This window comes from Mobula birostris, chromosome 5 (assembly GCF_030028105.1).
Source record: "Mobula birostris isolate sMobBir1 chromosome 5, sMobBir1.hap1, whole genome shotgun sequence".
Lineage (NCBI taxonomy): Eukaryota > Metazoa > Chordata > Chondrichthyes > Myliobatiformes > Myliobatidae > Mobula > Mobula birostris.
This window is the reverse complement of record NC_092374.1, coordinates 10,979,379-11,003,384: the sequence shown is the minus strand read 5'-3', so window position 1 is coordinate 11,003,384 and position 24,006 is coordinate 10,979,379. Positions and strand designations below refer to the sequence as shown.

The window sequence follows — 24,006 nt, the reverse complement described above, 5'->3', positions numbered from 1 at the left end:
AGTTGCTGGAAATCCAGAGTAATACACACTAAATGATGGAGGAACTCAACAGGTCAGGCAGCGTCTAGAGAGAGGATGAAGGGTCTTGGGCAAACTAAAAGCTCATGCATACAAAATTGCTAAGAGAAGTGGGAAACTGGAAGATTGGGAAAACTTTAAAAAGCAACAAAGTACCACTAAGCAAGCAATAAAGAAAGGGAAGCTAGATTATGCAAATAAACTAGTACAAAATATAAAAATAGATAGTAAAAGTTTATATAATTATATAAAGAGGAAAAAGGTGGTTGGACAAGAAGAGAAAATTGATATTGGGTAATGAGGAAATGGCCAAGGCTTTGAATGACTATTTTGTGTCAGTCTTCATGATGAGGACATGTCTAACATGCCAAAGAGAGATGTAATGGATGCAATGGGAGGTGAGGACCTCGATACAATAGCTATCAATAAAGAGGTAGTGCTGAGCAAACTTGTGGGCCTGAAGATAGATAAGTCCCCTGGTCCTGATGGAATGCATCCCAGGGTACTGAAAGAAATGGCAGAAGTTATAGTAGAGGCTTTGGTGATGATTTACCAAAATTCTCTGGACTCTGGGCAGGTACTGGCGGATTAGAAGATGGTGAATGTCACACCACTGTTCAAAAAAGGACATAAGCAAAAGGCAGGTAACTATAGGCCAGTTAGTTTAACATCTGTAGTTGGGAAAATGCTTGAAGCTATCATTAAAGAAGAAATAGCACAGCATCTAGAACAAAATGGATCCATCAGGCAGATGCAGCATGGTTTCAGCAAAGGCAGGTCCTGTTTGACAAACTTACTGGAGTTCTTTGAAGATATAATGAGCGCAGTGGATAGGGGGGAACAGATGGGACATTATTTACTTGGATTTCCAGAAGGCATTCAATAAGGTGCTGCTTTAATGACTTATTCATAAGATAAGGATGCAAAAAGTTAGGGGTGATGTATTAGCATGAATAAAGGATTGGTTAACTAAGCAGAGAGTTGGGATACATGGATGCTACTCTGGTTGGCAATCAGTGGTCAGTGCTGGGCCCGCAACTGTTCACGATAAACATTAACGATCTGGAAGAGGGGACTGAGTGTAGTGTGTCTAAGTTTGCTGATGATACTAAATTGAGTGGAAAAGCAAATTGTGCAGAAGATACAGAGAGCCAGCAGAGAGATATAGATAGGATAAGTGAGTGAGCAATGGTCTGGCAGATGGAGTATAATGTTGGTGAATGCGAGGTCATCCAATTTGGTAAAAAAAAGTGAAATAGCATATTATTATTTAAATGGTAAAAAAATTGCAGCATGCTGCTGTGCAGAGGGACTTGGGAGTTCTTGTGCATGAATCACAAAAAGTCGGTTTGCAGGTGCAGCAGGCTATCAAGAAGTCAAATGGAATGTTAGCCTTCATTGCGAAAGGGATTGAATTGAAGAGCAGGGAGGTTACGCAGCAGCTGTACAGGGTACTGGTGAGGCGGCACCTGGAGTACTGCATGCAGTTCTGGTCTCCATACTTGAGGAAGGATATACTGGCTTTGGAGGCAGTACAGAGGAGGTTCACCAGGTTGATTCCAGAGATGCGGGGGTTAGACTATGAGGAGAGAATGAGTCGCCTGGGTCTAGACTCGCTGAAATTCAGAAGAATGAGAGGAGATCTTATAGAAACACAGAAATTATGAAAGGGATAGATAAGATAGAGGCAGGAAAGTTGTTTCACTGGTAGGTGAGACTAGAACTAGGAAACATAGCCTCAAGATTCAGTGGAGTAGATTTAGCATGGAGATGAGGAGGAACTGCTTTTCCCAGAGAGTGGTGAATCTGTGGAATTCTCTGCCCATTGAAGCAGTGGAGGCTACCTCAGTAAATGTATTTAAGACTAGGTTGGAATTAAGGGTTATGGGGAAAAGGCAGGCAGGTGGAGATAAGTCCATGGCCAGATCAGCCACAACCTTATTGAATGGAAGAGCAGGCTCGACAGGCCAGGTGGCTGACTCCTGCTCCTAATTCTTACATTCTTATGAATCGCCACACTTTATTCCTCTCCACAGATGTTGCCTGACCTGCTGAGTAACTCCACCATTTTTATCGGTGTTGCTTTAAATTCTACTTGGCAAGTTTTGGGAGACACTTTACACATTATTTTATCAAAGCATAATAAGAGTTATGAGGAAACTAGGTACATTTATAAAGTTCTTTAATTTCTAAAAGTAAAAGGAAGAGAAGAAATTAAATATAGTCAAATGACTTCCAAAAACCAGTAATACTTCCTGACAATCTCAAACCAATTAAATTTCATTTCCGCACTTTTCAAACTTAATTTGCAGAATTCAGCTATACAGAAAATTGCAATAAAATTCCTCTTAGCAAACAAAAGGGAGGCGTTCACCGACTTGCTGCCTTTCACCAGGTCCCAAGATGCTGTTAATCTAATTGAGTGGGCTCACTCGGAAAAGTGGAGGTCAATTTCCACCCAGCAAGTTCACCAATTCTATGAAAGGTCATTGCTCAGAAATACTAACTACTTCTCTGTTTACTGTTGTTGCCCTGATCTGCCAGCATTTTTCAATTTTCATTTTTGTACTGTAGAGCTTTGGACCTCCAAGCACACACTAAGCATAGCAGGAATCTTTGAGTTTAGGCTCCCAGATTTTGGGGATTTGTTGTGGAAATCTACTGCACATGAAAAAAATAGTGGACAAATGAAGAACTATTACTTATCTACAAGAAGATTAAATATTAGCATTATTTGTCTTTTGTACATCGAGACATCAAAACATACAGTGAAATGCTTCACCATGCATCAATAACCAACACAGTCTGAGGAGGCAGCCTGGAAATGTTACCATGTTTCTGGAACCAACATAGCATGCCCACAACGTATTAACCTTTACTAACCCTTGTGCCTTTGTAAGGTGGGAGGAAACGGAGGATCCAGATGAAGGGGAGAATGTAGAAAGTCCTTAGTGTCAAGAGACGCGAATTGCACCCTGATCTTACAAGTATGCACTACACTAAGCATTATGCTAACCTCTGTGCCACTGTGCTGCACAGGAGAGCCCACAGCAGTGTCATTTGAGTAACTCTTTACCAAAAACAAGCACTCTGCTACTCTGCTTTCTTCTGTTGAGAGAACACACACACACACACACACACACATGATTAAAGTTGGGTGTACAACAACATGTTTTATATCATAAGGCACTGCACATTATCAGAAAATCGGAATGAACGAATTGTTTTTTTAAGAGATACAGCACACTACTGGCCCAACGAGCCCAGGCCACCCAAATGCAACCACGTTACCAATTTACCTACTGACCCAGACGTCTTTGAAATGTGAGAGGATACCGGAGCATCCAGAGGAAACTTATGGTCATGAGAGAATGGACAAATTCCTTACGGACAGCAACGGGAACTGATCCCAGGTCTCTGGTGCTGTGAGTGTTGCATGACCATGCTGCCCCATATTGGTAATAAAGCAGGTAATGGGAAAAGTGACCTTCAAGGAGAGTCTTAAATGGGCTACAGATTATAGAGGGTCTTCCAAAGCTCGGGTTCCAGACACCTCAGTTCCATCACAAGCAAAGAGGTGAAGTCAGCAAAGCTAGAGCTGGAGGCGAGCAAAGTTCAACCACTTGAGCTTGCAAGGACTACAGAGACACAGGAAGGGGAACAAGACAATTGGAGAGATTTAAAAATAAAGGCATCCGTTAGTCTTGCGAGACCATGGATCTGTGCCTGGAAAGTCTTCACTCTCCAGGGCACAGGCCTGGGCAAGGTTGTATGGAAGACCAGCAGCTGCCCATGCTGCAAGTCTCCCCTCCCCACGGCACCGACGTTGTCCGAGGGAAGGGCATTAGGACCCATACAGCTTGGCACCAGTGTCGTCACAGAGCAATGGGTGATTAAGTGCCTTGCTCAAGGACACAACACATTCCCTTGACTGGGGCTCGAACTCACGACCTTCAGGTTGCTAGTCCAATGCCTTAACCACTTGACTATGTGCCAGTTTCAAAATCATGGCACTTCTGGACCAGGGGGGAACGTATGAGCAGGGGAGAGATGGTTGGAATTTGATGAACAAATTTATTGAGAGCAGAATGAAGAACGTTGATCAAGATATCTAACATGCATAAATCAAACTTGCTTAGATCTTTCACAGCTGCCACGCAAGTTGAAAGGGTGGTTAAGAAGACGAATGGTGTGCTGGCCTTTATTAGACAGGGCACTGAGCCCAAGAGCTGTGAGGTAATGTTGCAGCTCTACAGAACACTGGTTAGACCACAGCTAAAGTATCATATTCAGTTACGGTAACCTCATTATAGGAAGGATGTGGAAGCATTAGTGAGGGTGCAAAGGAGATTTATCAGGATACTGCCCGGATCAGACAGCATGTCTTGTGAGGAAAGGTGAGTGAGCTAGGGCTTTTCTCTCTGGGGAGAAGAAGGATGAGACTTGACTTGATAGAGGTGTATAAGTTGATAAGAGCTATAGATCCAGTGGACAGCCTGAGATTTTATTCCAAGGCAGAAATGGCTAATACAAGAGAGCATAATTTTACAACAATTAAATGAAAGTATAGGAGGGGATGTCGGAGGTAGTTTTCTCCCCCACCTCACAGAGCAGTGGGTGTGGAATACACGACCAAGGTGGAGGCTGATACATTAGGGACATTTAAGAGATGCCTGAAAGGCATATGGATAAAAGAAAAATGGAGGCTATGTAGGAGGGAAAGGATAGATTGATCTTAGCTTAAAAGGTCTGCACAATATCGTGAGTGAAGGGCCTGTACAGTGCTGTACTGTTGTATGTTCTATATAAATCTACAAAAAACATGTGTCAGTGTAGTAGGACACCACACAGTCTAAATACAGTGACTACTTACCAATAGTGCGTCGCAGTTCCTCACACACACTGATGTGGGGCAACCGTAGCATCTCCCGCCATTTTTTACTCCGGCCCTTCCTCTTCCCTCCACCGCCTGCAAGGAACCAAAGTAGTTTAGAGCAATTTTTATATTGCTTCAAAGCAACCAAACAGTACAGTGCCTTTAGAGTTAAACTTCTGCACCTGTAGCAGCAGATTGCTTCATGGATTATAAGTTCAAATTTCACTGAAACACCAGAAAATTGGTCAAGAGGTTATGTACCTGTACCGACATGCAGTGGAAAACTTTAATTTTGCATGTCATCAATACAGATAATTTCATCACATCAGTACATTGAGGTAGTATGGCTTAGTGCAGGGTAAAGTGTTACTATTACAGAGTAAGTGTACTATGGGCAGACAGTAAGGTGCAAGACGATGACTTGAGGTAGACAGTAAGGTAAAGAGTCCATCTTATCTTATCTACGAGGGAACCATTTAATTGTCTCAAAACAGCAAAGGGATAAAGACTAGCTTTATTTGTTATATGCACGTCGAAATATATAGTTAAATGCATTGATTGCATCAATGACCAACACATTCACCATGCTTCCAGTGCCAACACAGTGTGCCCACAACTTACTAAACCTAATCCATATGCCTTTGGAATAGGGGAGGAGTTCAGAGCATCCAGAAGAAACCTATGAGGTCACAGGAAGACAGTGCTGGGGAATTGATCCCTGATCTTGCAGCATTACGCTATAAAGCATTACACTAACCGCTACACTACCCTGCCATAGGATAGAAGCTGTCCTTGAGCCTGGTGGTATGTGCTTTTAGTATCTTCTGCCTGATGGGAGAGGGGAGAAAAATTTGCAAAGGGAGTGGGGTGTTTGTTTATGGACCTGCATTACCAAGGCATTGAAAAGTGTAGAAGGAATCCAAACAGAGGGGGTGTGCTGGAATACAAATGCACCATTAGTATTGGGAATTTACTCTTTTCAGGAATGTTGCTGCAAAGCTGTCTGCTTTACGTAATGTTCTTCAAGAAAGAAAATCTACTCTGCTATAAACACAAAATGCTGGAGGAACACAGCAGGTCAGGCAGCATCCAAGGAATTGAAGTCGACGTTTTGGGCCAAGATCCTTCTGCTAACCAGGTCTGGCCTACATGCAAGTCCAGATCCAGACCCAACCAGTGAGGCTGATTCTCAGCTGCCCTCTGATGTAGTAAGGCAGTCGGGTGTTTATGATGGACAGTACAATGGGTCAGCAGCATTTTCACTGAATTAATATAGCATATAATTTTAAAAATGCTTTTAAAATATCTGTTTTTAATCTTTAAAAAAATTATCTGGTAGCTGGATGTGAGATAAAAGTAACGGCTTAAATTCAAAGTTAGACTTTTCTTGTTCAGTTTGCAGAAGACCAAGTAACAAGCTAAGGCTAGCCATTCTGATAACACACATGCTTGTTCCATAAAAAACTGCTCCCACTGTAGCTCCAGCTCCAGCGTGATGATCTCCATTTCAAACGGTAGCCTGAATATTACAGCCCTTCTGATTTCTCTACAACCCAATCCTTTTGTCTTTATTACAAGTAATTTTACTAATGAAACAAGACTACAAACATTTACTTTCTTCTGAGAGTTCATAAAATAGCCTACAAGTCGACTGGTAAAAAAGAGATTTTTATTAAAGAATTGGAGCAGATCTTCAGGTGTGTCTCCAATTTTTGCCTTCAGTTGATCTCAGGCACAGTTTCCATTTACATTTTGTACTCCTGCACATCACCTGCCAGCTCCTCTCCCACCCCACATACACACCACCTTATTCTGGCTTCTTACCCCTTCCTTCCAGTCATGATGGAGAGACTCAGTCCAAAACCTCAATTGTTCCCCTCCACTGATGCTGCCTGACATGCTTTCTTCCAATATTTGTATGTCTGTATCGCTCAAGATTCCCAGCATCTCCTGCTCCCTCTAACAAGCTGCCTCCACATTTCTATTGTCAAAATAATCAGTTTCACAACAAAATGGATTTGCAATGAGAACGGTCAAAAAGTTCAGAAAGTGGGAACAAACTGAAAACCCCCTTCCGGAATTGAATCGATTGTGGAATTCAGGAAGAGGAAGTCGAGGAAGCACACCATCTCATCAAGGGATCGTAGAGCAAAGAGTGAACAGTTTCAAGTTCCTGGGTGTCAACATCTCTGAAGACCTATCTCATTGATGCAATTGCAAAGAAGACACAACAGCAGCTCTCTTTCACTCGGAGTTGAGGAGACTTAGTTTGTCATCAAAGACTTTTGCAAATTTCTACAGAGATAACATGGAGAGCACTTGAATTGGTTACATCGCCATCTGCTATGGAGGGGCCACTGCACAGAATTTGAAAAAGCTGCAGAAAGTTGTAAATTCAGCCAGCTCCATCCCAGCATTGAAGACACTTCCAAAAGGTGACTCCTCTATATAGCAGCATCCATCATTAAGAACCCCCTCCCCATCACCCAGGACATGCCCTCTTCTACAGAGTGACCTGGTCTTATTCTGCAGGAATACTTCCACACCACTCAACATAATCAGATGTGACCTCTTGAGAGGGTGCTTCCAACAGTGGAAGAGTTCAGGACCAGAGGGCACAGCCTCAGAATACAAGGACATCCCTTTCGAACAGAGATGAGGAGCAATTTCTTTAGCCAGAGGGTGCTGAATCTATGGAATTCATTGCTGTGGAGGTCAAGTCATTTGGTATATTTAAAGTGGAGGTTGATAAATTCTTGCTGAGTCAGAGTATCAAAGGTAACAGGGAGGAGGCTGGAGAATGGGGTTGAGGGAGATGATAAATCAGCCATGACAGAATCGCAGGGCAAACTCGACAGGCTGAATGGACTAATTCTACTCCAATGTCTAATGTACAATAATTAGAAAATGAACACTACTTGCAAAACTAAGATGAAAGCTGACATCTCAGCTTTACAGCCTGTTACTGACAAACAATGAACAGCGGCAGCAAGAGCTGAAGTAGAAACTGGGGATCATGAGGACTCTCAAAGGAGACCACATACAGCTATTCAAACTCATCAGTCCAGCACTTCATTTACAGGCGGGTTCAGAGAAGCCGATTGCTAGGATGAAGGAATGGTCTTAGCAGGGAAAAAAATTAAACTGGAGAAAAATTATGGAGGAACCTTCATAATTCAAAAAAAAAGGTTTGAATAGGATCAGTGCCAAAATGTTGCCTTTCATCAGGCAATTGGAAACCAGGGCATAGGATTTCAGAGTGAGACCTCACTCAGTTAAGAACTTGAAAGCAGGTCTGTAACTGACTCCACAATCTACAATCTCACTTTCAAGGACTCTACAACTCATGTTCTCAGTATTATTTAATTTTGCACAATTTGTCTGCTTCACATATTGTTGTTAGTCTTTGTTATACCGTTTCATAAATGTTTTTCATGTTAGTTTCCCCCTGTATGGTCACTGAGTATATTTGTGGTCTTTTGCTGCTGTAGCCCATCCACTTCAGAGTTCGAAATGTGTGTTCAGAGATGCTCTTCTGCATCTGAGTATTTGAGTTACTATCACTTGCCTGCGAGTTTGAACTAGTCTGGCCATTGTGCTCTGACCTCTCCCATTAACAAGGTGTTTTCACCCACAGAACTGCTGCTCACTGGATGGTTCTTTTTGTTTCTCACATCATTCTCTGCAAACTCTAGAGACTGTTGTGCATGAAAATCCCAGCAGATTAGCAGTTTCTGAGAAATTTACATAACCCCGTCTGGCACCAACAATCATTCCACAGTCAAAGTCACTTTGATCACATTTCTACGCCATTCTGATGTGAGGGAGGTGGATTGACGTCTTTCTTTCAACTACTTCTATGGTCTTCTGTATTTTATGGGTATCTGCAGAAGACAAATGTCTGAGTTGTATTCAGCGTACATACTTCAATAATAAAGTGAATCTTTGAATAAACCTGACTTTGGTAGAGCCGCCTTGAGGAGCTGTGTTGGCTCATTCCTGACCTATTAATGCTCTTGCATTATGGTTGGCACCTCAATTCCTGTCACATTACTCTTAAATCATGTCGAATGAAAAGGGCACAATTTCCAAAATCTTTCACTGGCTTCATTTTAGCACTGTAGCATAGTGGTGAGAACATTGCTTTACAATGCCAGCCAGCAATCAGCAAACCAGGTTCGATTCCTACCGCTGTCAGTAATGAGTTTGTACGTTTTCCCTGTGACCGGTGGGTTTCCTCTGGGTAGTCCCGTTTCCTCCCACATTCCAACGATACACGGGTTAGTGTTTTTGAACTGTGGCCATGCCATGTTGGTGCCAGAAGGATGGTAACACTGGTGAGCAGCCCCCAGCAAATCCTATCAAAATCTGAAAGGTCCAGATAGACTGATCGTGGAGAAACTGCTTTCTATAATGGGGTAGCCTCAGACTGGAAGTCACTCTCTCAGAATAAAAGGATAACAGAGAAGAGGAGGAATTTCTTTAGCCAGAGGGTGGTGAATCTGTGGAATTCGTTTCCACAGAGGCCAATCACTGGGTATATTTAAAGCGGAGTTTGACAGGTTCTTGATTGGTAAGGGCATCAAAGGTTACAGGAAGAAGGCAGGAGAATGGGGTTGAGAGGGATAATAAATCAGCCAAGGTGGAATGGCAGAGCAGACTCGATGAGCCAAATGACCCAGTTCTGCTCCTATGTTTTGTGGACTTATCCTCAAACAATGTAGGCCATTGATATAAATGTCACATTTCACTGTATATTTTGATGTAAGCATGACAAATACTTCTACCATTATCTGTAAAAATAGGGATGAAAAAGTGAAGAGATGCAGCTCTTCCATGACTCTGACAAAAACAAATTAGAAAACACCAGAGTGATGGAATTTCATTCCTTGCGTAAGCTGGGCTGGGGCATGTGAAGAGATCAGTAGTTTGTGCCTGCCCGACTGTGTGCAGTGGCCTTGTTACACTCGTCAGGATAGAAAGTTTATTTTGGGAAGACACAAAGGTCGTTGTCACTTTTCTCATATCCCACATTGACGTCACCCTACACTCAGGTGGCTGACACCAAGTACTGCAATTTTAAAAAGTTGATTTGGAGAGACTGTTGGCAGGTAAATCGACACTTGACAGGTTGGAGACTTTTACAGGGGAGATAAGAATTGAGGGTCAGCATGTTCCTGTTGGAATAAAGGGCAAGGCTGGCAGGATTAGGAGACACCGATTGACGAGGGAGGTCTAGTAAGGAAAAATGGAGACATATATCAAATGTAGACAGCTGGAACCAGGTCCCTTGAAGAGTAAGAGAGATGTCGGACATCACGGTAGCATAACCCTATCACAGCGCTCTTTCCCCGTAGAGATGCCACTTGCTAGTGTGACTTTCTCCACGTGACTGCATGGGTTTCCTCTGGACGATCCAATTTCCTCCAACATTCCAAAGACATGCAGGTTGGGAGGTTAATTGGTGACATCGATGTGATTGGGCAGCATGGGCTCATTGTGCCAGAAGAGTCCATTACTGTGACTCTATAACCCTATAGAGTCCATAACTCTAAATAAGATAAAGTTAAAAATTAGAAGGTGGAAAGGGAGGCTACGAGATGTTCCTGGTAGATAAGATACAGTACCAAAAGATTTAATGGTATACACACACACACACACACACACACACACACACACACACACACAGAGTGCTGGAAGAACTCAACAGGTCCCACACCATCTTCTCTTCCTCCCTCACCTTAATTTGGCTTCATCCTCCCTCCTTTCAGGTCCTGACCCAAAATATCAACTGTTTACTCCTTTCCATAGATGCTGCCCGACCTGCTGAGTCCCTGCAATGTGAGAGGGCGCAAGAGAGGGCGGGAACACTGCTGCAACAAGGTCAGAGCAATCAGGAGTAGGCGACAGATGTTGGCAATGATCATATCCTGAAAGAAAGTCACAGTAGCAAGTGGCATCTCTACAGGGAAAGAGCATGCAATGAACATCAAAGAGAAACACCCTCCAACCTGGTTTCCTCTTGCTTGATTTAAGTACATTACTGTACAGGAAGGGAGGACAAATCTAATAGCTTTTCAGAAACGTCTCCATGTGAAATTATAACATTAGAGAAGTGATCATATTTCCAAAGCAGTTAATTAGCTCTGAAGCATTTTGGAACATCCTGAGGTGTCACTAAAATGCTTTTTTTTCCTCTATCTAAATAACATCTGTACAAAAAGCTATTACTCTCTCACTGATAGTCCTTCAGTAAGAATGAACACGGAAACCTCATACGCCCAACATCAATTAGGTACTTCCTACTCTCTCCCTCCCAACACATGATGACCCAAACAGCATAAAGTTCAAAGCATTCTTCAGAGAACAGAAAACAGCAATTAACCCAAAACTTAGTAAAAATTGATTATTACTGCTTTTTCTAGAATATAAATTTGAAGAGCCAGAAGATTACAAACTGTTGGTTTCTTCCTTCCTAGTCTTGATGAAAGGCCTTGGCTTTAAATGTCAACTGTTTATTCATTTCCATAGGTGCTGCCTGGCCTGCTGAGTTCCTCCAGCATTCTGTGTGTTGCTTTGATTACCAGCATCTACAGATTTTCTCTTTACCATATTATCAGTTTTTAATTTTACATTAATTATGCTAAAAACAATGCACTTCCAGAAGTGTCTTCAAAACCTTGTACACCCATTGGATGAAGAACTAATCCTAATTAACAACCCACAAAAGCAGACTGGAAGTCATCCCAAATCCAGACATACAGCTGGAGCAGGAGATGATTTGACAGATAATCTAAAATTTGGATAGCAATTTTCTTTGAAGATTAATTTAATACAGAAGATTACACAGAGAAAGATACATACACAGAGTTCCAGAGCTTAGGGACGCAGCAGGGAAAGGCAACACCAGTGGTTAATAAAATTTGGAGATAACATGCAAATTTGTGAAGCGTTCTTTCTATTGGGGTGGCATAGGCGCATAACATGGCAACAACCAGGTTTCAACTTCCACTGCTGATGTAAGGAGTTTGGACATTCTCCCGGTTTCCTCTCACGTAAAGATTAGTAAATTGAGGGGATGCTATGTTAGCCAAAGAAGCATAGCGATACATCCAGATTGACCCCAGCTCTGCTGGTCCTTGACGCAAATAGCGCATTTCGCTGTATATTTCAATGCACATGCAATTCTAGCATCTATACCAAATATCATTGTGGGCACGTGGCCAAGTGGTTAAGGTATTGGACTAGTGACCTGAAGGTCGTGAGTTCGAGCCCCAGCTGAGGGAACGTGTTGTGTCCTTGAGCAAGGCACTTAATCACACATTGCTCTGCGATGACACTGGTGCCAAGCTGTATGGGTCCTAATGCCCTTCCCTTGGACAACATTGGTGTCGTGGAGAGGGGAGACTTGCAGCATGGGCAACTGCTGGTCTTCCATACAACCTTGCCCAGGCCTGCGCCCTGGAGAGTGAAGACTTCCCAGGCACAGATCCATGGTCTCGCAAGACTAACGGATGCCTTTTACCAAATATCATCTACAAATCTGATGACACGATCATTGTTGGTAGAATCTCAGATGGAGATGAAAGGGTGTACAGGAGCGAGATATGCCAACTAGTAGAGTGGTGCTACAGCAACAACCTTGCACTCAGCACTAGCAAGACAAAAGAGCTGATTGTGGACTTCAAGAAGGGTAAGATGAAGGAACACATACTAATCCTCATAGAGGGATCAGGGGTGGAGAGAGCGAGTGGTTTCAAGTTCCTGGGTGTCAAGGTCTCTGAGGATCTAACTTGGTCCCAACATATCGATGCAGTTATAAAGAAGGCAAGACAGCGACTGTACTTCATTAGTTTGAAGACATTTGGTATGTCAACAAAAACACTCAAAAACCTCTATAGATGTACCGTGGAGGACATTATGATGGGCTGCATTGCTGGCTGATATGGGGGGGGTGGGGAGAAGAGGGCTACTGCACAGGACCGAAAGAAGCTGCAGAGGGTCATAAATTTAGTCGGCTCCACCTGGGATACTAGCCTACACAGAACCCAAGACATCTTCAAGGAGCGGGGTCTCAGAAAGGCAGCGTCCATTATTAAGGACCCCCAGCACCCAGGGCATGTCCTTTTCTCATTGTTACCATCAGGCAGGAGGTACAGAAGCCTGAAGGCGATTTGAGAAAAGCTTCTTCCCTCTGCCATACGATTCCCAAATGGACATTGCACCCATGAACACAACCTCAATTTTTAATGTCATTTCTGCTTTTACACGATTTTTAATCTGATCAACATACATATACTGCTAAGTTAAGAAATTTCACAATACATGCCAGTGATAATAAACCTGATTCTCATTCAGATTCTGACAAATAAAGCTAATCTTATATTTCTTTCATTCCCAAAAAAAAGACTCTCATGAAAAAGATACGAAAGAGAAGCAAGCCAGTTCTTTTTTAAAAAGGAGATTATTTGGTTGCCACCTTAATGCCACTTGTGGGTTCTCGATGCTGTTGGTGCATTTCATCTATTACAACAGCAACTTTGTCGTACAGATTGCAGAGAGCTTGGAAATTGAGATCATGAAGAGAGCTGTAATAATTGTACGTTCCTTTATTTGATCTTTATTTATCTAAATAGCCCCACTGCCTTGTGGGCAGCCTCGGGAGAGATGGAGGCTACAGGAGTAAATCCAGACAGAAGATCCGGAGTGGAGCCCCTAAAGTGGCTGGACGTCAGTGAACACCCTTCTGGCAGTTCCTGCCAATGACAAACGTATTGCTTCGTTTTCCCTTGGACGACACCAGTGAGGATGAGAGAGGGATCTTGATGACTGGGCATACCAGGATCTCCATACCTTCCACTTAGGCTTGTGCCACCCACACCACACACTCTATTGTCCCTCAAAATAGACAGATGCCATCATCATTCCTTTACATAATCTTTGCCAAATTTAATTGCTTGGTTATTGTTAGGCACAATGTTCCCATCTACCTCACTTCACCCCTTCACTCTCTTAACAGTCTAGGATCACAGGGCACAACCTCAGAATAGAAAGACGCTCCTTTAAAGATAAGGAGAAATTCCTTTAGCCAGAGGGTGGTGAATCTCTGGAATCCATTGCCACAGACGGCTGTGGAGGCCAAGTCATTAAGTCTATTTAAAGTGGAGGTTGATCAGTTCTTGATTAGGCATTATTATCATCACTATGTACTGTGTCATATGACATGGGCAGTCATGGTCTTCATCTGTTGACCACAATTGTTCTTGGCCAATTTTTCTAGAGAAGTGGTTTGCCATTGTCTTCCTCTGGACAGTGTCTTTACAAGATGGGTGACCCCAGTCATGATCAATACACTTCAGAGATTGTCTGCCTGGTGTCAGTTGTCACATAGCCAGGACTTGAGATATGCACCAGCTGCTCACACAACCGTCCATCAACTGTTCCCATGGTTTCACATGACCCTGTTCAGGTGAAGGGGGGGCTAAGCGGGTGATACACCTTGCCCAAGAGCGACCTGCAGGCTAGCACAGAGAAGGGGTGCCTTATACATCCTTTGGTAGAGACACTTCTCCAACCCGCCACCCTTCTTATTTAGTAGGACCGTCAAAAGTCACAGAGAGAAGACAGGAGAATGGGGTTGAGAGAGGACATCAAATGGTGCAGCAAACTCACTGAACCGAATGACCTAATTCTGCTCCTTTCTCTTATGGTCTTATTGTGGATAATGACAGCCATTTATGCCTTTGCAATCACAGAAGCAGCCCTGGCCCCTCTGACCAATCCACTTTCACTCCTTTGTCTGTGCAGCACATTTTCGAGCTTTACTTGTCTGCACACAGCTCCAGTGTGCACATGAGAAATGTGATCAGGACTGTTTCAACATGACTGGTTTTACTGGTTTGCTTATTTCATCTGACTTACGGGTACTTTCAAGAATGTGCTCAGAAAGGAAACATTCAAAACCAGTTGCTCCTGCAACAAGTACCAGAACAATTCAGGAAATATGTTCAGTGACCTCACAAAATGATCCAGAGTCACACAGCACAGGTACAGGCTCTTCAGTCGATTTTGCCCATGCCAACGTGCCTGCGATGCTGCATTGCACCTCGGCAAGCACATACTTGTGTATATGACAATAAACTTGACTTATATCCAAATACTTAAACATTGTGACAACCTCTGCCACTACCACCCATTCAAATAATGTACTTCATATCCCAATGTATTCCGAGTGAGCTAGGGCTTTTCTCTTTGGAACAAAGGAGGATGAGAGGAGACTTGATAGAGGTATACAAGATAGGAGACATAGGTAAAGTAGACAGACAGACACTTAATCCCAAACCAGAAATGGCTAATATACGAAGGCATAATTGGATAACTGGAGGATAGTATAGAGGGGATGTCAGAGTTAAGCTGTTTTGCTCTACAGGGAGCGGCGTGTGGTGGTGATAGAAGTAGACACATTAGGAGCAAAAGAAACTTTTAGATAGGCACATGGATGATAGAAAAATGGAGGGCTAAGTAGGAGGGGAGGGTTAGATTAGTCATCGTGGGATGAAGGGTCTGTGTTGTGATTTTGTGTTCCATTTTCTATGTTCTAACCAGTCCTGGAAGAAAAATTTCCTAGAAGTTCTTTCCCCCATCTTAAACCTTTGCTGCAGAGGAAAAGCTTCCTGCTAACTATCCTTTCTTCCTCAATTTTGTACAGCTGAATCAGACCCCCTTCCTCAGCTCTCTCCATTTCAAGGGCAAAACAAAGCCAACCTATCCAATCGTTCCTCATGACTGACAGCTTCCATCACAGGCAGTGTCCTGGTAAATAGCATGGACTCAGTTGGCAACCTCTTATGTGCTGAGAAATAAGTTAACCTCCTCTGCACCCTCTCCAGAGCAACCACTTGCTTCATAAAGTGTGCTGAACTGAAATACCAACCTCTTTCATCAAGTTGACTTAACGTGTGTATGCCCCAGCTCAGGAAGTATCCCATTTGCCTGCTCTACCGCCTTGTTTCCACCTTCAGGCTTCTTTGGGCTTGTACAATGAAATCTCTCTATCTCTCCACATTCCCTAGTGACCTACCTCTCACTATGTTTTATTTATTTATTTGTTGATACACAGCGTAGAATAGGCCCTTTTGGCCCTTCAAGCCGCACCACCCAGCAATCCCCCATTTAACCCTGGCCTAATTATGGGACAATTCACAACGACCAATTAACCTACCAACTGGTACGTCTTTGGACTGTGGGAAGAAACCCATACGGTCATGGGGAGAACGTACAAACTTCTTGCGGGCAGCGGCGGGATTATCTTAAAACATAAAACATTACAGCACAGTGCAGACCATTCATCCTAGGATGTTGTGCTGAGCTTTTAACCACTAAGATCAATCTAACTGTTCCCTCCTACATGGCCTTCTATTTTTCTTTCATCCACGTGTCTATGTTATTGTCGCTGTTTTTTTTTTCTGCAGGTAAGTAGGTTGGGGTTTGTTATTGTTGCTGGTTTTTCTGTGGGGGAAGGGTCAGGGATTGTTATTGTTGCTGTTTTTTCTTGCGGAGGGAAGGGAGTTCTGATGCTATTGGCGCTGTTTTTTCTACAGGGGGAGGGTATTATTGTCGCTGTCTTTTCTATGGGGTGGGAATTGTATTGTTGCTGTCTTTTCTGCAGGGGAGGGATTGTATTGTTGCTGTTTTTAAATGCGGGAGATGGGGTGGAGATTTGATGCTATGTCGCTGTTTTTCTGCGGGGAGGGGGAAGGGATTGCTTTCGTCACTGTTTTCTCTGCAGGGAAATGGTCAGGGATTGTATTGTCACTTTTTCTGAAGGGGAGGAGGTTGGTGATTCTGGGGTCTACAAGTCTTGTTTCTTCTATTTTTTCATGGGTATTTCATGGCTATCTGGAGAAGACAAATATCTGAGTTGTATTACACATGCACTTAGAAAACAAAATGAACCTTGAACCCTAAATGCCTCTACCACCAACCTCAGCAGTACATTTCACAGACCCACCACTACAAAAAAAACCTACTTCTGACATCCCCCCATACTCTCCTGCAATCACCTTAAAATTATGTCCCCTCAGATTAGCTTGTACCTTTAATAACTTCCACACCCCCATCCAAAGTGAATCAACATGCTCTAAATGATTAAATTGCATCTGCTATTACTCTGTCCAATCGATCAGCATCATTATGTAGCCTACAACTATCCTCCTCACTATCACCACCACAATCGTTTTTTCTTGTCATCTGTGAACTTACTAATCATACCTCCTACATTCACATCCAAATCATTAATGCATCTCTGCTACTCCCCAGCAACCCTCAGCATGACTAACTGTGAATTTCACTGAAATACCTACAATGCATTTCAAGTACAGAAACTAGTCATCAGGCCCAAACAGTCAAAGCTCAAACACAAGCCTCCTCCCACTTTGCTACTAATCCCACAAAAATAAACTTCCAAACTCAGCACAGTATTACTGTTTGGAGCATTATGTTCAATTCTGATCGCATCATTACAGGAAGGATGTGGAAGATTTAGAGAGGATCCAAAGGAGATTTACCAGAACGCTGCTTGGATTGGCGAGCATGTCTTAATAGGTTGAGTGAACAATGGCATTTCTCTTTGGAGTGAAGGAGGATGAGGGAATGACTTGATAGGTGTACAAGGTAGAGTGTACAGTCAGAGACATTTTCCACAGGGCTGAAAAGGCAAATATGCCAGCCGGTGGTGTAGAGGCATCCGCACCAGACTTTGAGGCGAGTGGCCCTGGGTTCGAATCCCGCCAGCTCCTTGCATGCTGAGTTGAGCGTCAATCTAGCAACTCGGCCTCATGAGAAAAGGCAGACAAAAATGCTAAGAAATGGCAAGGTTGCCACCCTGCGTGGAAAGGAACAACAACAAATGGCAAATACAAGTGAGTGCAACTTTAAGATGATTTGAGCAAGTATAGGGTGATGTCACAGAACAGTGGGTATATGGAATATGCTGCCAGGGGTGGTGGTAGAGGCAGATACATTAGGGACACTTAAGAAATTCTAAGATAGGCACGTGGATGATAGAAAAATGGAGGTCCAAGCGGAAAGGAAGCTTTAGATTGATCTTAAGAGTATGTCAAAGGGTCAATACATCATGGGCCGAAGGGCCTGTACTGATCCATGTTCTACTTTCAAATCAACCTCAATTACCAAACAGCAATGCATCAATTCTCTTTGTTTCAACCTTTGTGATAATAATAACAATATTCTAACCCAGATTGGTTGAAGATATTTTTTCCTGAATTCCATGAGAGATTAGTGAGCTACAACCCATTTTGATTGTTCTGTCATGTATTCAAATATTAGGTTTCATTTACTTCCCTAACCAGCTCAACCTCGCTCTCACATTCCACCGTCATTCCTAAACAAAATCTATCGCCGAAGCTAGAAATAAAATACTACAAGGGAGCCCGAGTACCTGCTGTAAAAATCATTTGGTACAGAGGCAGGAAATTAAATGGAAGGTAATCTTGGAAAATTGATCTATAATATTTGGGTCAAGAAAAAAAAAGTGCATAGCGCCTGTCTCTGTAATTGGGATAAAGGAGTATTTTCGTTCTGTCCACCACGAAGGATGGGTTTCCCGATGACTAATTATTTCAATTCAACTTCACATTCGCTTTCTGACATGTCAGTCCGTGGCCTCCTCTACTGCCAGAATGAGGCCACTCTCAGGTTGGGAGCAACTTCCCACTAGGTAGCCTCCAACCTGATGGCATGAACACTGATTTCTCTAACTTCCATTAATTTCTCTCTCCCCCCACCCAAACTTCTCTTTCTCCATTCCGATTTCCCTCTCACCCCATCTCTTCTCTTCATCTGCCCATCACCTCCCTCTGGTACCCCTTCCTTCCCTGGTCCTCTGTCCTCTCCTATCAGATTCCTTTGTCTTCAGCACGTCACCTCTTCCACCTATCACCTCCCAACTTCTTACTTCATCGTCCCTCCCCCCACCCAACTTCCTCCTCAGCTGCCATCATGTTCTCCTTCCTCTCCCCCCACCCCACCCCACTTTCTGATTCTGGCTTTTGCTCCCTTTCATTCCAGTTCTGACAAAGGACCTCGGCAAGAAACATTGACTGTTTACTCCACTCCACAGATGCTGCCTGAGCTCCTCCAGCATCTTATTTGTGTTGTCAACATTCCTAGCGTCTGCAGAATCTCTTGCGATGGGGATAGAGAACCATGGGACAACACAAGATCATAATTAGCATGATTAAAAAAAGGCCTTATATGCAAAACACATGCAAATGTAGTTTCTACGGCTTGCAAATTGGCATCTGATTCACTGCAAGAAAGAGAAAGATCCCTAGATGAGAATGCTAGCTTGATAGCATTGGTTATCTCCACCAAGAAATGGCATTGCAACTAATGTCAATAGTTCACAATGTGTAAATGAGACATCCATATAACCATATAACAATCACAGCACGGAAACAGGCCATCTCGGCCCTTCTAGTCCATGCCGAACTCTTACCCTATCCTATTCCCACCGACCTGCACTCAGCCCATAAACCTCCATTCCTTTTCTGTCCATATATCTATCCAATTTAACTTTAAACGACAACAAAGAACCTGCCTCAACCACTTGTGCTGGAAGCTCATTCCACACAGCTACCACTCTCTGAGTAAAGAAGTTCTCCCTCATGTTACCCCTAAACTTTTGTCCTCTAATTCTCAACCCATGCCCCCTTGTTTGAATCTTCCCCACTCTCAATGGAAAAAGTCTAATCACATCAACTCTACCAATCCCCCTCATAATTTTAAACACCTCTATTAAGTCTCCTCTCAACCTTCTATGCTCCAAAGAATAAAGACCAAACTTGTTCAACCTTTCTCTGTAACTTAGGAGATGAAACCCAGGCAACATTTTAGTAAACCTCCTCTGTACTCTCTCAATTTTATTGACATCTTTCCTATAATTCGGTGACCAGAACTGTACACAATACTCCAGACTTGGCCTTACCAATGCCTTATATAAATTCAACATTACATCCCAACTCCTATACTCAATGCTCTGATTAATAAAGGTCAGCAAACCAAAAGCTTTCTTCATCACCCTATCCACATGAGATTCCATCTTCAGGGAACTTTACACCATTATTTCTAGATCCCTCTGTTCTAAAGCATTCTTTAATGCCCTACCATTTACCATGTATGTCCTATTTTGATTAGTTCTACCAAAATGTAGCACCTCACATTTTTCAGCATTAAACTCCATCTGCCATCTTTCAGCCCACTCTTCTAACTGTCCTAAATCTCTCTGCAAGCTTTGACAACCTACTTCATCATCCACAACACCACCTATCTTAGTATCATCTGCATACTTACTAATCCCATTTACCAACCCATCATCTAGATCATTAATATGTGTTACAAACACATTGGACCCAGTACAGATCCCTGAGGCAAACCGCTACACACCGTCCTCCAATCTGACACACAGTTATCCACCACTACTCTCTGGCGTCTCCCATCTAGCCACTGCTGAATCCACACAACCTCAGAATGTCTTAGGGATTTTATGTCAAATGAAGTGGTTTTGGAGTGACAGAAGTACAGCCTCCTTGTGCCCACAAACAGAAATGCAATAACTTCCAATACTTAAAGCAGGGTAGGACTTGTGTTATGGGTGGTAGGGCACTAGGGAGTGCAATGGAACAGAGGGACCTCGGAGTACAGGTGCATAGTTCATTGAAAACAGTGTTGCAGGTAGCAAGGGTGGTGATAAAAAGCATTTAGCATGCTGGCCTTCACGTGGGGTATTGAATACAGGTGTTCAAACACTATGTTGCATTGGCAAGGCTGCACACTGAGTATTGTGTACAGCTCTGGTTATCCTGTTATAAAAAAGACGTGGTTACACTGGTAAGAGTACAGATATGATTTGCAAGGATATTGCCAGAATGAGAAGTTCTGAGTTAGAGGGAGAGGTTGGGCAAACTAGGACCTTATTCCTTGAGAGTGCAAGAGAGTAAGGGGCAACCTTACAGAAATGTTTATGAGACACATCGATAAGGTGGATGGTAGCAGACTTTTCCCCAGGAGAGTCCAAAACTAGGAGGCATAGATTTAAGGAGAGAGGAGAAAGGTTTAGAAGGGACGTGAGGGGTAAATTTTTCACACAGAGAATGGTGAGTGTACAGAACGAGCTGCCGGGGAAGTGGTTGAGGCAGGTACAACTGTATAATTTAAGCATTTCAATAGGTATGTAGAGGGATGGTGCTTAGAGGGATATTGGTCGAACACAGGGAATTGGGATCAGCTGAGGAAGGGACCGGCGGTCAGCATGCACTGGTTGGGCAGAAGTATCCATGCTCAAACATCCCATCCTGCAAAAACTCATTTCAGGGAGGTAGCACCATCAATTTGCAGGAGACTCCCAGAACTTCCGGGAGAGGTGAGATGTCTGCAATAGAGTAGCTCCTTAGCAGCTAGCCAGCTAGTTTAAATAACGTTAGCTATGCTAATGAACGAATGACACCTGTTAAACTCACCTCAACATGTCTTTTAGTCTTAACCCACCACGGGCAATAGAAAAGTCACTGTTGCAAACAGTGCAGCGAGCAACACTGTCATTATTTTGACCCCTATTAGGCAGGGGTACACTTTAGTGTAGTCTGGGATGAAGTAAGTTTTATATTTTCTTTTTTTGGAACACTCTGCCATGGCATGCGCTCGCTCTCTCTCTCTCTCTCTGTCTCGCGCTCGCTCTCTTTCACTCTCTCGTGGTCGCTCTCGCTCTCTCTCTCGCTCTCAAAAAAATTGATTTCCGTGATATTGTATATAATTTGCGGGCATCAGGGAGCCACTATTAATATGTGAGAGACTCCCAGAACTTCTGGGAGAGGTGGGATGTCTGCATGCTCTGTGACTCCAGAATGTTTTCTTTTGAAACATTCAGCTGGGAATATCAGAATTAGATTTAATATCACTAACTTACAGTATATGATGAAATTTGCTATTTTATGATATCAAAATTTTTTAAATAAACAATGTTTAAAAAAGAGGAATAACAAGGTAGTCATGGACAGACAGCAGAGGGAAAGAAACTGCTCAGGATCAGTGAGTGTGCATCCTCAGGCTCCTGTATGTCCTTTCTGATGGTAGCAAGGAGAGGGCACATCCCAGATAGTGAGGGTCTTTAGTGATGGATGCCACCTTCTTCAGGCACTGCCTCAAGATGGTGTGGGGGGTTGTGCCGGTAATGGAGCTGGAAAAACACTTATGCTCATTTTACCTCCAAGTGCAAATGAGGTTACCTGAAAACGATGGTGTGTAGGGAAACTCAAACCCATGCCAGAGGCCACAAGCTGCAACACAACTTGTAATTTGAAGATGGGGCTGTGTCTCACCATAACATGGTGAACAGGTCCAAAAAAACAGTATCCGACATATCCAGTTCACAATTTGTTTTTGCATGAACAGCTAATTTACTGACAGCAACATGATTATGACCTGTAAATCCTTTCAAATGATGTTAGCTGAGGAATATCTATTAACTACTACACAAGGGAGAAGTCACAGCTGCTCTTATGCATATTACATTTCCATCTCAGTGGGCACACAGGTCCTTCCCATGAGGTCAGGAACATTCTGAGCATTTGGGAGATCGGTGGGATAGATGGGTATGAATTTACCGCCTGCTTTAGAGTTCTAGGCATCTTCTGCGAATAGGGCTTTTCTTCCCCATCCCACACCAAACAGAGCTGGGAGGGCTGGGTCAGTGAGGCAGGTTGGTGACCACATCCCTGTCACAGTTGTTTCTAAGATCCCCTGTTCTTCTGTTCAGTTCCAACTTACAAACAGTTCGGGTCACGAACAGTTCTCAAGAATGGAGCTTGGGCCCAGCACACAAGTGCAATTACGAAGAAAGCACAGCAGCACCTCTACTTCCTTAGGAGTTTGTGCAGATTTGGCGTAACATCTGAAACTTTGACAAGCTTCTATAGATGTGCAGTGGAGAGTATACTGTCTGGCTGCATCTGCTTGGAAACACCAATGCCCTTAAACAGAAAATCCTACAAAAGCAGTGGATATGGCCTAGTCCATCTTGGGTAAAGCCCTCCCCATCATTGAGCACATCTACATGAAACACTGTCACAGCAAAGCAGCATCCATCACCAGGGACCTCCACCACCCAGGACATGATGCCTTTTCACTGCTGCGATCAGAAAGGCCTTACAGGAGCCTCAGGGCTCTCACCACTAGGTTCAGAATCAATTATTACCCCTCAACCATCAAGCTCTTGAACTAAAGAGAATAACTTCTCTTAACTTCACTTGCCCCATCATTGAAATGTTCCCACACCACATGGTCTCCCTTTCAAGGACTCTTCATCTCATGCTCTCGATATTTACTGCTTATTTATGTATTATTATTTCTTTCTTTTTGGATTTGCACAGTGTGTTTCTTCTGCACACTGATTGAACACCCAAGTTGAGTGGTCTTTCATTGATTCTGTTATGGCTATTATTCTACAGATTCATTGAGTATGTCTGCAAGAAAATGAATCTCAGGGTTGTATACGGTGACATATGTACTTTGACGATAAATTTACTTTGAACTTTGACCTGCTGTAACCTGGATACCTGCGTTTTAGCATCTAAAAGACAGCAATTCTCACAATGCAACACAAAAGAGTCAGTCATACAGCATAAACAGGCCTCTTGGCCCACCATATCTGTGATGTCTTTTGCACCAATCTACAGACTAATCCCATTTACCCCCATTAGATCCACACCCTTCTGTTTTGATAATTCAAGTTAATTCACATGATTATAGTGAATGCACAAGAACTGAAAGTGTTATGTAGGCCTAGTTGAACCCACCACCTTTCTGAGGCGAGAATGGGATGCCATGGTAGCGTAGCAGTCAGCGCGATGCTATTACAGCATGGAGTAGAGTTCAGAGTTCAATTCCAGTGCCATCTGTAAGGAGTTTGTACATTCTCCCCACGATCATGTGAGTTTCCTCCCGGTGCTCTGGTTTCCTCCCACATTCCAAAAACATACAGGTTAATTGGTCATTGTAAATTTCCCTGGGATTAGGCTAGGGTTAAATGGGTGGGT

The 24,006-nt window shown here is 43.2% G+C and overlaps 1 protein-coding gene across 1 annotated transcript in view; it reads right to left on the bottom strand.

Annotated features, from left to right (window-relative positions):
* The window catches only part of LOC140197544 (G protein-coupled receptor kinase 6-like), a 185,599-nt gene that overhangs the window by 134,753 nt on the left and 26,840 nt on the right, over positions 1-24,006 (bottom strand). Inside the window, exon 2 of the mRNA XM_072257614.1 lies at positions 4,892-4,987. Coding sequence (XP_072113715.1) covers positions 4,892-4,987 — 96 coding nt within the window. The remainder of the gene's footprint in view (positions 1-4,891; positions 4,988-24,006) is intronic.